This window comes from Manacus candei, unplaced genomic scaffold (assembly GCF_025592945.1).
Source record: "Manacus candei isolate 608988 ecotype Guabito, Panama unplaced genomic scaffold, ASM2559294v1 h1tg000076l, whole genome shotgun sequence".
Lineage (NCBI taxonomy): Eukaryota > Metazoa > Chordata > Aves > Passeriformes > Pipridae > Manacus > Manacus candei.
Genome location: NW_026138124.1, coordinates 7,803,392 through 7,818,789, shown reverse-complemented (window position 1 = coordinate 7,818,789; position 15,398 = coordinate 7,803,392). Strand labels below are relative to the sequence as shown.

Below are 15,398 nucleotides of genomic sequence, written 5' to 3'. Positions count from 1 at the left end.
TATTTTACTCACATTTTGTCTCATTACTAAGTTAGCTGAGCAAATTTTTAGGGAAACACCCATCTCCAAACCTTTTTACGGAAGTTCACCTCACTCCAGCATGAAAGTGATAATTTTACTACAAAACAAAGCAAAAGAAACCTTTGTGGAAAGTGCTGAAAATATATTCTAAAAGCTACAGCCACTGTCAGATATCCTGCTTACCAGGTTTGGAAGTAACTTTATGCTCAGTTCTGAACCTCTGAACAGAAGATTGACAAATCTGCAACGTCACTTCCAGCAGAACAAGCAGATACAGCCATAATACATGAAAAAAGACTCACAGACCTTATTTCATGCAAAAAAAGATGTGGTGAAATAACTCACACATTAAAAAAGACCCACACGTTAGATCCAACACATATCTTACACTTTATTGTTTCTGTACATCAGGCTCCCAAACTAAAGCCCACACATAAATACAAAATTCATGTATCAATTTAGCTTACAAAACCACACTACATACAGAAATCTCCTAGATTATTACTCAGGCTGTTTTTCTTGCTTTTCCCCCCACACTTTTACAGGTTTGCTTCCCATTTTTGTGACCATCATGTGGCAACAATGACTCCTGCTGAGGGCTGAGAGCACATTTGTTTCAGCAGAGCTCAGTCTCAGCTGGTGGAAGGAGCAGGGGCTGCCAGGGGGATGTTTTCTCACCTCATGTTTAACACTCCCTGGTCCAAAATCTTTAAGTACCAAGGACTGAAGGGCAAGGTGTACAGAATCAGCCACATTTAATATTCCAGCTGTATAAACAGACTAAGGGTGTATCAAGTGACCCAGTAATCCATTCCAGAAGTTGTTCTATTCAGGGACAATTTCTCAAAGGAAAACCAGGAATAAATAGCTGGGATACCCTTTTACTTCTGTACAAGAGTCCACACAGAGGTGGCTTTTCCTTTTGGTTGCCAGCCCAGGTGTCTTTGTCCACCAGAGGGACATTAATCCTCCTCCTTCTCGATGTAGGGCTTGCTGGTGACACGTGCCATCTGCCGTGCCAGGTACCGGTCCCGTGCTGACATCACTGTCTCCTCGTTGCTCCGTTTGGCAAATTTGCTCATGCCCTCAGGAGGTTTCTGTGCTTGCTCTTTCTCCTCTTTCTCCCCTTCTTCTCCGGCTTTACGTTTCTGTTCAGACAAAATCCCAGAGCTGGAGCTGCCCTTCTCATCCTGTCTGTCTTTTCCCTTTCTCTCTTTTTCCAGATCAGTCTCTCCATCTTTTTCTAGAGATGGAGGAGTACTTTCCCTCCTCTCTCTGTATTTCTTTTCATCACTACCATACTTGTCTCTCCTCTCCTTCCCATGATCTTCCTTTTCTCTGTATTTCTCTCCTCTCTCCTTCTCTCTGTCATTATATCTGTCTTTATCATTTCTTCTTTCTTTCTCTCGCTCCTTCTCTGACCCCTTCTCCTCCCTCTCCTTTGCCCTCCTCTCTCCTCTTTCTCTGCCATGTCCCTCCCTCTCCTTTCTTTCCTTCCCCCTTTGTTTATCATCTTGCTCTTCCCTCCTTCTGTAGTGATCCTTACTCGTGTGATCCCCGTGCCTGTGTCGCTCTTCCCTTTCCCTTTGGTGATCCTTTTCGTGGGTCCTACTTCTCTCATAATCCTTTTCCCTGTACAGTTCATCATTCCCCCTCCTGCTTGGTCTGCTCTCCCCCCTCTTTGCCAGGTGACTTGTTTGGGCTTTGGTGCGTGGCTCCTCCTCCACACTGGATGAACTTGGTGACCTGGAATGCCTCTGGCTCTTGTGATGTTTGGCCTCCTCTTCACTGCTCACCGAGCTCTCTCTCCTTTTCTTCTTTTTCAAATCTACTTTGCTGTGTTTGTGTCTCTTGTCATCATCACTGCTGTCAGTTCCTAAGTCGGTATCAGCATCTGGATTACTCTCTTTCTTGACAGAGGGTTTCACTTTTTGTCTCTCAGACGGGCATTTGTTCCTTTCGGTGGATTCATCCTGACTGTCAGGTTTTTCTTCCTTTATCCTACATTTTTTTATGTTAGAAAAGAAAAACAACATTAAAAAGCCTGAAATCTTGGACTTTTCTACAAAGTGACTTCTGGTCAGGACTTAAGCAAAAGATGCTGCTGAAAAGTCTAAGAAAGCAAATCTGTCTGTGGCTCAGGTTCCAGGAATCCAGCACAAAGGATTTCTGCTAAGTATCTTTATCTGGTTCATTGGTGAATGTGAGCTGATGAATTTATCTAAAAAAATGACTTTGGTTAAGTATCTGCAGGCTCCATCTAAGGAAAAAGACATCCATTTGTATTCCTGTGTAAGCCTGATGGGAAGTTACAGGTTTCCCTATGTGCTTATTCCTCTATTCATGTCAAATAATTATCCAGAGAAGCAGCAGATTGCATGTTTTGTTGACTGAGGTAGGAACATGGTTTCCATTAGCAGTAGGGATTTTTTTAATCCAGTATCTCTGAAGCTCTCACTCGTGGCTAGATAGAAGTTAGTATCTTTTAACAGCTCAAAGATTCTTAAATGCAAAAAGCTGACCCCTGGAGGACTAAATTGGGCAGTAGAGCAGAAAGGTTCTGCTTTGTCATTCTCTTCTGGCTGATGAGGAAATACATGTTACTCACAGGAGCCAATGTCTCTTCTTTTTAATCACACAGCTCCAGGAACAGCCTGTGGTGACTCTCATGAATCAGCACACCAGCTCCTTAGTTTGAATGTTTGCTGCATGCTTGAAAGCATGGATAGTCTATGAACAATGACTAAAAAATATGCTGAAAACCTTGGTAATTTATTTATTAATCCCATTAATTAAACTCACAAGTCAAAGGTGAATCACTTGAGGCACAATTCTGAGATCTAAAAATGGAGCTGTTTTTTCTCTGTGTCCTGGTGTGCCACCGTAAGTAAAACCAAAGTTAAAATACACACCTGAGCTCATCTGAAAGCTCTGCTGGGAGCACCATCTGCAGCACTACTTGTTTCCCCCCCAAAATTAATTTTATGTGCCACAAAAGGAACATTTCCTTAGTTTGCAAGACTTAGAAAGCACCATTTCAAATGATCTCTATGCAGAACAAAACCACACCATCCTGAAGACATAATGGAGAATTTCCTTATTTCAGATGGCTGAGTAACTTCAGTGATCATATTCTTTATTTAAGCTAAGAATTTACTTCCTAATAACCCAATCTCAGATACAGATGATCTCTTAGTGAAAGCTGTATTTTCCTTGTAATGGCAAGCATTTAACTAGTGACATTCATGCTTAAGGCCTGTATTAAGTGAAGTTTAACCTGAGTTAATTGTTTCAAATGATCAGTTGTTGCACACCAGAAACATGGTCCCTTCATCACATTTATCCACAGGGCAGAAGTTCAGCACCTCAACTATCTAAATAATTCAGTCTCATCTTATTACTTTGCTTTGGAATGTGCATATATTAAGATTTTAAAATATTCCCACTGGATTTCCTATATATTTGATTAATTTCCTTTTACCAAAGCATCATCACTCAATTTTATATGAAATTGTAGATGTGGAATAAGTACAAAGTTAGAGACTCACATTCTTTTCAGGAAATTCATAGCCCAACATCATTTCCTATGACTTACCTCTCTGCTCATTATTTACCTTTTGTCTCCCTCATGATTCAAAATGTCTAACTTAACACAGATTTGATAAATTTTATATAAGCCAAATTACATGTAGGTTAGAATAATACCAAGCAGTATTACAAGCATGACTGTCCTACTGATACTTTTTAAACAGCATCCCTCTCCTGCTTGTTTCATTTCTGTATCACTGACCATCATTTTACCAAATAATTCAGTTAATCACGTGTACGAAATAACCAGCTTAACCTACCAAGTGTTTTAGTGCTCTCTGTCTAACTCTCCAGTGGGTCTGGAATCCCAAACAGCCAGATGCTGGTTTTAATATCCAAAAGCCTGTTGGAATCACATCCTACCTGGCTTCACGGAAGCTGCATTTAGGCATTTCTTCTTCCCCTACCCTCTGGTTTAAAAGGTGTCTGTAAAATCCACTGAGATCCCTCTGTTTGGTCACATCCAGGTATGCTGAGAGAAAGGAAGGAAGGTTGGATTTACTGTGCCACAAATACTCATCACACACAACTCACAATTGGTAGAAACCACCAAGACTGCAATCTCCATCCTGGAAGTTTTCAAGTCCAAAGTGGAAAAAGCTCAGAGCAACCTGGTCTGACCTATCAGCAGACCATGCTTTGAGCAGGAGATTGAACAGATGACCTTCAGAGGTCCACTCCAACCCATTTTATGTTATGATCCTATATCCTGTGCTTTACATCCACTCCTGGGACACTGCATGGAATGCCTGAGGTAAGGACTGTAAACATCACTGTACCCCAGGCTTACGAGTCTTCCTTCAACAACTGACCCTCCCTCAAAAATTAAAAGTATCAACCTAAATAGTACTGACACACAGAGGAGCTTCCTCTGTTCCTTTTGTAACCTCTACAGAGGAATATAAGAGACCAAGTAGGATCTGATTCAAGATCTGGTCCTCTTTGATTTTATTTATCTCAAGCCTCAGAAAGAGACCAGATGACAATGTTGTAAATCATGCCCAAGGGCATACTTCTTTTTAAGGACAATTATTTCAGTGTGACTCTCACCCTCAAGAGCTGACTGTCTTCTTTCTCTTTCCTCCTCCTCAGCCCTTTCTTGCAGCTTCTTCTTATAGGCTGAAGTCACAAAAGCCTCTTTGTGTGCAAACTCTTCTCCTTCCATTTCACGCTCTTTCTGAATTTTTCTTTCCATTCTTTTTTCTTGTTCCTTCTTTCTAATCTCGGCTGCTTTGAGGATATTATGGATGTACCTGGGCTAAAACAGAAGGGAAAAAAGTTACTGTGCTGAGAAGTAATTGAGGTGGCTGAGAAAACACAAATTGGGATCGATGGAGATGTTGGAGAAAGTTGGTAATGGAAGAAAATGGACCAAAGCAAGTCTAACGTGTTCTCACCCTGTTGGACAGCTATCCAAACTAAACTGTCATTCCCTTTTAGATCCTTAACATGGCATGCTTCCCAGGAACAAAAGAGGTTGCTGTATTCAACCAAAACAGTCATCCCATCTTTGACTAGGAAGATTTTTACTCTAAATTAAATTAAATGTTTTTCAATTTCTCATCCCTCTGTCTTCTGTAACAGTCTCGCCTTTCTATTGCTGTAAAGGAGTGGGAAGCTTCCTTTTTTTACCCACAGAACCTGACAAGAGCTTTCAAATGAAAAAGAATAAGTAACAATGAAAATATAATTTGTCAGGCTAATTCAGCAGTGCTTTGAAACAAGGCATGGGGCTGTGCAAATGGGCTCACATTTCACCAGTGGAAGTTAATCACTTCAGTCTTCTGACAGTCCTCCAGTAGCTCACTGATGGAGGAGGAGGGACAATTTATATCCACTGGCTTAGAAACAGAAGTCTTTATCACCAGCAGTAGTGTTGTTGTGCAGGGCCCATTGCCCCTAATCCTGTTATCCCACTGTAACATTCTCTTTAGAAACATCCAGAAAGATACACCCCAAATACACCAGAAACTGGGTGGGAAACGTGTGGTCTCCTGGCCTCGAGAACATCCCAGCCTGGGACTGAAGCACCTGATGAATTAACAGCTTTGCCAAGATTCTTGCAAATTCTTGCCTTATGTAACAGCATCTGAGCCTAATCTTATATGAAATTTAAAGGAAATGCTTGTGGCAAAGCTTACAAGTTAACCAACCATGGTTGTTCCAAGCAGACAGAGGTAAGACAGATGGCACACATTGCCAGGTATTGACCTTTTTGTCCTCTTGTCCAGATAACATTTTGGCACTACTTTCTTTCTTCTTCTGCTGCATTTCATCATAAATACTGTCATATTCATACACTGTAGCATCTTCCTCCAAAGCCTTCTGAATCTCCAATTTAGTCTAAAAGAAGAAACAGGGGAGGAGAAGAAAAGATATCAAAAACCAATAATGAAATCTTTCCTATTTTCAAATATTTCTTTCCTATATTGTACCTTAAACAGATCTATAGCATAAATTAGAACATTAGAACACTGAGAGTAAATGAAAAACAGTCCCTTACCTGTTTCATTGCTTGCTTTTTCAATGCTTCTTTCTGAAGACTTTCCCCAACAGATGGCTGTGAGAAGGAAGCATTGCAGAAACAGAATTCATTACACTGACACAGTTAATATTATTTTTCTACCATTCTAACAAACAACTATAAAATAGTCCAATTACATAAGTCAGTCTCTCACTTCAATAGTATTTTCTGTAAAAACCAAATATCCTAAAAGATTTGGTATTTATTTCAAGTTTGAGCTGTATCATTAGCCCTGTATTTTCAGAAATAAGAACAGTGCTGAACAGCATGTCCTTCAAATGTTACTATTTAATTTCTCAAGATTCACATGCTAGAAAATAGCAAAGCTAATCTTCCCTAAGAAGAAACAGATCCTTACTGAAAATGTTTCCTAATCATAGTCTTTTAAATAAAAACTTTGCATTTTATTTAGTTTTTTCTTTTAATTAGTCTTGAACTAACTAAATATCTATCTTTTCTCAACCAGCAGATAACAGTGTTTATTAAAGAGATCCAATGTAATGACAGGAGTTGTACTTGTACTTGTTTATGTAATTAAATATCTCTTAGTCTTAAAGAGCAGAAATAGGAAGGAAAAATCCTTTTGCATCCTGGCAGCTTCCCAAGTTTTGCAACTTTGACTAAGACATGCTCTGTATCACATTTTAAAAAGACAAAGAGATTCTGTAATTTGCTCTTAATAAAATTAAAAAATGAAAACCAACTGGCAGAGAGTTTGGCAGCAGGGATTAAGATCTTCTGAAATCAACCAGAATTAGCACCATCTAAATTCAAACAGATCCCCTGAACAAGAAGGCTTTTGAATTCATTTGCTGCTTAAAATAAAATAATAACATGTTGTGACCCCTCTTTCTTATCCTATTAACATTTTAACAGATCTCTCAAGAAGGAAAAACACCAAGTGCTTTTCCACAATTCCCTACAGGACAGACTGTAAACAGTACAAATCCTCTTTTCACTGGGTGATTTCAGAACAGGCAATGAGTGGTGCCAGGATGGAGTTCCATTATACGTGACTGTGCACTCTCTCTGTGGCCCCTCACAGAGGTCCCTGCTGATTTGGCAGGTGGGCAGAGCAGACCCTGGCCCTGTGCAGAGCCAACAGTTCCCCCTCACCTCTGGGGAAGACTAAAATCACACATTCTCACCTGTATCTGTCCCTTTACCCAGCTGGCATTTTAACAAAGACCACAGGAACGCCGTACCTTTGGGACCTGTCACCCACCCAGGATGGGACTAAGCAACAGGTACAGAGATCACCTCTAACAGATTTTTATTCTGCTGTGCAAACCATGAATAATAAAAAGACTTGCAAATCTCTGAGATACTACCTTCAGAAAGGCAGTATCTCAGAAGAGTACTAAGTAATTCTAAATTCAGCAAGAGAAGGTGCTAAGACAACACTCAATATTTGGAGAGGTACATATGGTATCACACAATAGCATTTACTGCACTCTGGACCTATGCTCACCTCCCATAAACACACTAGTACTGACATTTATAAGGAATACTACAGTCAGAGAAACCTGAGACACAGAATATTCAAAATATTCCTTCCTAGCTCCCTCAAAGCAAAGGACTCAGACCAGTAAAAACAGGAATTTGGAAGGGCACATACTCCCACTTTCCTGGTGCTTTAGCTCCCACCTGCAAACTTAGATAAATTCCATGTCTGCTTTCAAAACGTTAAACCTTGGGGTTAAACTACAGTGCTAAAGGGAAAGTATGATGTGCACTTGCCTGGAAGAAAAACCCTGCACTGATTCTGTGCTCATCATCAGACAGCAGCTTCTCTTTCCCTCTCCCTTACCAGGTAACCAGGTAAGGAAGCAGGGCACACTCAGGCTTTAGGAATCCGAGCTCAGCAAACATGATGAACACACAAAGTCCTCTGTGGTCTCGGGGACTACACCCTGCCTGCTGCAGCTTGCTGATTGTTTGGACTAGAACTGGATATAGTCTCTTATTTATTTATGTAGCCAGTTGATTGGCTGACTGGGGGAAGTAGATAGTGGATTATTTAGTTTAAAACAACCTATAGGAATCCTGGCTTTGCTCATTCAGTATTTACATCTGGCTTTCTAGACTGAAAAACTGACGTTGAGAAATAGTTTACAATAATGTACTCGATTTTATGACATATACTTTCTTTTGAAAATGCCATAAATGAGTCAGTATAAACTATAAAGACCCATTTTAAATTGGCATAGAACACATAACAGCTTTACACAGAGAAACTTGACTTCCAGAAGACTTGGCTCTTGGGAAAGAAAATGGTCCTTTGCTTGACACATTGAGGGTCATCACTGAAGGTTTCCTTTATGGAAAACTCTTATACTAGTTTAACAGAAAAGTACCTCAACAACAAAGGATCTCCCCTGTGCTAGTCCAGAAAGCAGGGGCTCAGTAAAACACAAACCAGATTCTGCAGCTGTATTTACAGAATAAGCTTTATTCCACCAAAATATCTGAAACACAGCTTAGAATGTTTTCCTTGTCTGCCTACATGAAATAAATGCATTGATCCAAAGACTGCACAAACACAAAAGCAATCTATAATCCTCACTCCTGGACATATGATGGTGAAGGAGTCCATCTGCCATTTGTCTGGAGTGGCAGTGAGTGTACAGAAGACAAACACCTTCCCCAGTGGTTTATGGGGGACAATTTCCTGTCATGCTGTGAGCTCTGACAGATGAGAACTTCCCGTCCCTTTGTATTGTTTTTACTTATCAACTGCCCGTTTATTAAAGGTCCTACAAGCTCAGCAATCTGCCTCATACTTTCTCTTTCCCTGTAGCCAAGCTATTCTTCTGAAGCACAAAGCTTATAGTTCAGTATTTTATGGAAGGAGAAAATGTTTTAACCCTATCCTGTGAAACAACACAGAATCCATGCAAAGCAAGGGACTCTTAGAAATGAGGTTCTCACTGCCCTGAGACCATGGGAGACAGTTTGTACACAACTGAAAAGGTTATTAAAAAAAAAAAAGGCAATAAATTCCCCCAATCTGCTAACACTTCCCATTGTTCTCTCCATTTCTTATCTCCTCCAGGTGTCTATAGCTTGTTTCAGCTTTAGTGCTTGTGCTACCTTCTTATTTTTATCCCAAAGGCAAACACTCCTTGTAAATTTTTTCTTAAAATACTTTCTTTACGTTGCTCCCAAACGACCAAAGAAGAACAGACATTCAAACTGGTGGTTTCTAGGAAGCTACATCCTTAAATCTAAAGCTGAGGGAGGATGCCTTGTAAAAACTGTCACAACTATTTTAAGAGATGCTCTCAAAGTGCATGCGAGGTGTCTCATTTGTTTTTCCCCACTGACTGCCACAAGAAGTATGAGACCAACAAATTCTAACATAATAGCTATTATTAATGGAATATCTCCTATTAGCTGCCTAACCTGCTTCCTAAGGAAAAGTATTTCTGGTTGCTCCAAAATCCCAGGCATGGTACTTATTGATAGACAACATAAGACATCACTCCACTCCTTTTTTAAAACCAGAAGATGCTTCTGCTGTAATATAACATGTTATGAAAGATCCATAAGGAGGCTTTGCCCTTTAACACTGCTCTTTTGAATTCTCCACGTGCTGCTTTGCAGTAGACACGTAAAATAAATTACCTTTGTTTAAAGTGAAATCCATTTTAAAGAGAAATGAAATGCTTCAGTGATGTCAGCTAGACTATATGCAGTTTGATTTTAATCTCTCACTACAACCATCCAGTTTCAACTGAATGCACAGAAAAAGATTTGACCAAACGGGAACAACAAGATAATTTGCAGTGAAAGAAGCCCAGACAATCAGCCAGTTCACAAAAAACAAAGCTTACATCTAAACTGAGCTACTCATCCCAGAACACTGCACTGGTAAAGACCGAGAAATAGGTACTTTGAGAGAAAAATTCATCACACTGATTTTAGGTGTCTACTTTAGAATGAGGCAAGTTGTGCCTCAGAAGTATCTGCATCTTTGCTGACTGTACAGGGAGCTCAGGGAACTCAAGTGCAGCCACCTGCATGTGCCCCACATGGCCACATCTCTGCCAGGCTGAGATCTGGCTCTGCTCACTTCATCCTTCTCACATCTCAGGCTCTGAGATCATTGGGGTCGTGACACTTTGGTACCAAAATGAGCTACTTACACCCTCATGTATATGTATTTAGGAGGGAATCCTTAATGCTTGCCCTCACAGGGATCTGTACTATCCAACTACAGCCTGCACATGGATATTCCCTCAATGCACATGAGACTCCAGTCTTCATGAGGAAAAAAATAAAAATCACATCAGGCAACAGATTCCTCTCAATTCACACACAAGTCAGAACTACTACCAGAAGATTAAGGGAATGAACATGAAAAACAAGTCACATACACAGAATTAGCTTTCCTTGGAACTCCCTCCTAGCTTCCAGAAACCAGGAGATGAGGGACTTCCTGAACTTGAGGATGCATTGTTTGACACCAAGAGCATCCCTTAATTTGACTAATCCATTTTTAAATCCATATATATTTTTGGCCATGCCACAATATCCTGTGGCAAGGAGTTCCACACTGTGTACAGAAGAATCCCCAACTTCCTCTTGTTTAGATTAAACCAGCCACCAGTTACTTGGTAATTCTATAATATAACCTCTTGTTCATATTATGAGAAATGGCAACATCACCTCAGTTCCTCTGAACCATTCTTCATTCTACATACATCCTCTTGAGTTACTCCTGTCCACTTCCTCCTCCTCAGAAAACTCTTTAGTCTACTTAGTCTTACTGTGCCTGGAACTGTTGCATAAACTCTGGTCAGCACCAATCCTTACAACTTAGAGAATCCTTTTTTCAGTCATACTGTTCCTTTGCAAAACTGCAAAGGGAATGGGAGGATCTGTAAGCAAACCCAAAAATCTGACTCTACAATTTCTGCTTATTTTCAGCTTCTGCCTGCTTAAATACTTCATTTATCTTTTAGATGGTCACTAAAAAACCCACCAAATCCAGCTATACATTCACAGAACTATCCACACTGACTCCATGATCTTTCTCCTGAATTTAGCACCTACTGAGGTCTATGTGCAGTTATTTTTTGAGCAATGCTTTTCAATCTGCAGGAACAAATCAGTTTTGAAAGGCTGGTAAGGTACAGGAATATGCTGGGTAATTCTGATACAATCAAGGAACAGAAATTTTATCTGCTGTACCACAGAGATAATTTCAACTAAACTCCAAAGGTAAAACAGAACAATGAACACTGGGAATACTGACAAGCCACCTCTGAAAACACAATGCATGAATAAGGGAATAATCTCTTTGGAGAAAATGAATAGATCACAAATAACAGTAAGTCAGAATGGAAACTCATTTCTATATTATAGTTTGTTGTTGTAGCATCTACTCTCTACAACAGGTTTTTCTAGGGGCAACAACCTTTTCCTCAACAACTCCTCATTATGAAGACAAATAATTCAGAAGTATATTGGCTACAAGTGACTGTAACCATCTGGTTTACTTTTTCCCAGTCAACATTGTATTTCAAGAAAATTTCCACCCTAGATATTCTGTTTCATATGAACTAAACCAAAGATCATCTTCATTAGCAACTAACACCCATTAATGTACTTAGCTACAGGGGGAAAAAGAATCCTAATTCCTTCAGCAAGGATACAGGCAAATCTTAATGAAATATGCATAGTAACATTAAAAAAAAAAGGGAGCAAAAGTTTGGTATCTAATATATAATCACAGACCAAGTCAGGTGTGCAGATTCCCCAGCACAAACTTTATTAGAGTTCAGTTAAAAATACATGATCTCCAGACATTTGAGATGTAGTTCTGACTGATAAGGTAGCAGACAGGAAATGAAACCCCTCCCAAATGCTGCTCCTTATCTGGAAAAGCTCTGAAATTATTACAGAACTAATAAAGTAATGTTGCTTTTTTAAAAAAAAACAATCTTCTTTGATAAAGGCAGTTATGAGATTATTACTTTTTGCTGGGTATGTACCATACTGAGCATGACAACTTTTAAGAGTCTTATAAAGACTCTGGCAGTGAATCTGTCAGCCTTCCTGAAAGGGAGGATACTTGAGCTGTTAAGCTAAAAGTTGGCAGGCAGCATCATACACTATTTTTACTAGAATTACTAGCATTCATTCTTTTTGCTTTAATATTTAGATACTGAGAGAAAATGAAAGAATACAAGACAGTCCCCTACTCGGGAAGGTTCCCACTCCTACTGTGTAATGTTTAATGACAACAGATTAAATCCAGCTCATTCCTGGAATCTGGAAAATATGGGGTCAGATCCTTAATGCAGAGAAAGACACCAAATCCCAACTGACAGGGAAAGTGCTCCTGCCACTGAGGAGACAGGATCCACTGCCACTTCCATTAGCTGCAGCTAAAGGAAAGCCTCCAGAGCCCCAGAGCCAGCTGGGAGCTCAGGGGAAGGGATGCACCTCTGAGGACCACAGCTAAGTGAGGAAGGAGATGGGATTTGAAACACATCCCTGTTGTCTCTGCTCACTGTGAGCTGCACTGAGGCACTTTCATGCTGAGGGTTGAGTGGGTATCACCAGAAAGGCCCTAAGCCCTTTCATGCCCTGTGTAACAGGAGCTCAGACACCTTCCACAGCAACACTCTGGATGCTGTGATGGAACCAGGCACACAGAGGCTGGGAATTGCTAGATTCAGGCTTTGACATAAAAAATACAACTGCTAGTTTATTAAAAAAGATTTTAAAAACAAATATTTCACGAGTCAAAAACTGACCAAAATTATTTGAAGCTTTATTAGCCTTGTTTTTTTCAACCACACAAAAGAATGAGCACGGAGCAAAGCTCTAGGAAAATAAGAACATCTTTGTAACACAGGTTCTGTTTCTAAAGTTCAAATTATACAAAAGCTCAACTTCTTAAATGTTAAAATTCTAGACTATAGGTATAGGTAAAATTTATTTTCTGGGTTTTGTGGAAAAAAACCCCTAAGTATGTACATAATGACATCATGACTAAATTACCACAAGTAATTCCAGATTGATAAAGCCCAGAAAATTGTAACATTACGTTCAGAGGGCTCCATCCATGTGGAGAGTTAACTGCACAATCCAGAGTTTCTATTTCTTACCTGCAAACTACGAAGCTACTGGCTTCGAATCCTTCACAAATTCTGTTTTAGCAGATGGGTTTCCTAAGGGCCCCAGACCAGCTCATTCCACAGCCCCTTCCTGGATGATTCCCGTGTTCCCAGAGGCATATCCAGGTAGGATTTACAGCACACACCGCCCTCTACTGGGGCAGGTAGGGAGCGACTATTTTGAAGGTAATACTTAAAGATTATAGAAAAGAACACTATCGTGTAATATCACACATCTCCTTTTGCTTTAAAACTTCTGGGTTGTACAGCCTTGCTTTTGTTCACAGTGAGTGTGAACATGATAAACCAGTTACATCAAATTTGGGTGGAATGAGCTAAAGGATAAAATACAGTTAATAATATCCTTAAAGGGTAAAATACACTTAATTACCACACTTCAGATTAATATCTGGGGAAGACCTGTTGATTGGTCTTTCTATGTCCAAATGTATTCACCAGTGACATCCAACAAATCTTATTACAAGCTAACTCCTGCCAACAGGTTGCCACACGTGCTGAATTTTTGAACAAGTTTACACAGAGCGACAATCAACTCATCAATTCCATGTAACTCACACTAAAGACAACACAGATCACGTTTCACACCCAAATCCAAAATGATGACACAAATCCTAGTGACACTGCCATAACCTGATGCAGGCATTAAGAACTGGACACAAACAATTTGCAAAATACAGGGCAAAATTTCAGAAGAAAATTGCTGAACTGACCTCTTCATCTGACTCATCTGCAAACACCGAGAGCTTCTTTGAAACGAGATTTTTCTGGGGCAATTTTTTTGGCATAATAAGCCCATATCTAGAGAAAAGAAAAAAAAAAAAAGTTACTTACAACAAAACACGTGGCATGTTCCGAAGCAAAAATCTGCCACTCACCATTTCAGAAGCAAAAGCTCAGTGTCAATATAATGCATCGAAGTTAGATGTGAGCTGCCTTTGCAGCAGAGTACTCGGCCCTGACACACACCTGTCAGATAATCCCAGAGCTATTGCTATCTTCTTCCATGTAAAGCTTCCGGATGTAAATTTGTCCTAAATTGGGCACAAACCCCTCTTGCCCAGAATTCTCCACGGGGTTTTCTTTTCTCTCTCAGAGAAGTAAGAAATGACTGTTTAACCTGAAGGGATTTAGCCTTAACCTACACCACAGTATTGTGTAGCTCCGTTTGCAGTGCAACAAGAAGTTCACCTGTTTTGCTGGCGATGTAAACCTCAGGTTTACAAAGGCCAAAGGATAAGACTTACAGTCTGCTTATGTCACGCAGAGATTGATTAACCATATGTAGACAACTCTTCCGCAGACACGGCCCACCTCTGTTAAAAATACCTCCTTTTCGTACTGAGCAACCTCTAAATAAGGAATTTCTCCCCCTCCTGCCTTTCCCTGAGTCCATCACTGAGGGAATGGTTGGTCAGAGTGTATCTCTGAGCTGGAGCACCGCACCATGGGGGGGTACAACCCCACCGCTGTGACCGCCCTGAACCCTCCCCTCAGCTCCCTCCGACCCGGCTGCCCCCGGGGCCGGCGCTCGGGGGTGGGAAGCGCGGCTCTGTGTGAGGGAAAACGGAGGAAATTCCCTTCCCTAAGAGTACGAAACACCTCCGGGCAACACCGCCGCTGCCTCAAACGCCTGCCCGCTGTTTGGGGTTCGTTTGCTTTTAATAAACACAGGTTTAAATTCAGGCCAACACAGTGGGGCTATGCCGCGGACACCCGTGACGGGGGAGTTGTGCCAGAGCTCATCCCCACCCTCAGCACCGGCCCCAAAAACCCCCTGGCGGGGCCCGCCCGCCCCTTCCCCCTCAGCACTCACTGCTTCCCCAGCGCCGCCATCTTGCCCGGCCGCCCCTGCGCAGCCGCTGCCGTTCCGCGGCCGCAGATTCTTCTCGGCCGAGTCGCCCCCACACACTTTTCTCCGCCCTCCCCGGAGACCCCCACGGCACCGCGCCGCCGTCCCGCTCCAGGAAGGGAGCGGAGAGCGGGTGGAGGGGGCTGGAGGCGGCGGCGGGCGATTTTTTTTTCAGCGGCCCGGTGGTGGGTGGCGAAAGTGCCGATACGGGAAGGGACTGTCGCGGGCTGCGCGCGACGCCCTGAGGGGAGCAGGGGGCGCCTCA

At 41.3% G+C, this 15,398-nt stretch overlaps 1 protein-coding gene across 1 annotated transcript; it reads right to left on the bottom strand.

Annotated features, from left to right (window-relative positions):
• Nucleotides 1–387: 387 nt before the first annotated feature.
• On the bottom strand, nucleotides 388–15,265 carry NSRP1 (nuclear speckle splicing regulatory protein 1). Its single transcript, XM_051809869.1, has 7 exons — nucleotides 15,098–15,265; nucleotides 13,995–14,082; nucleotides 6,113–6,169; nucleotides 5,821–5,952; nucleotides 4,660–4,867; nucleotides 3,973–4,081; nucleotides 388–2,022 (listed from the first exon to the last, which is right to left on the bottom strand). The coding sequence occupies exons 1-7, from the start codon at nucleotides 15,115–15,117 to the stop codon at nucleotides 984–986; spliced, it is 1,653 nt and encodes a 550-aa protein (XP_051665829.1). The 5' UTR covers nucleotides 15,118–15,265; the 3' UTR covers nucleotides 388–983.
• Between the last annotated feature and the right edge of the window lie 133 nt (nucleotides 15,266–15,398).

Coding starts and splice junctions, on each gene's coding strand:
- NSRP1 (XM_051809869.1), bottom strand. CDS start 15,117: ATGGCGGCGCTGGGGAAGCA. Junction 14,083..15,097: donor ATGGCGGCGCTGGGGAAGCA/GTGAGTGCTGAG, acceptor TCTTTTCTCTAG/ATATGGGCTTATTATGCCAA. Junction 2,023..3,972: donor TGCAGCTTCCGTGAAGCCAG/GTAGGATGTGAT, acceptor AAAAAAATGTAG/GATAAAGGAAGAAAAACCTG.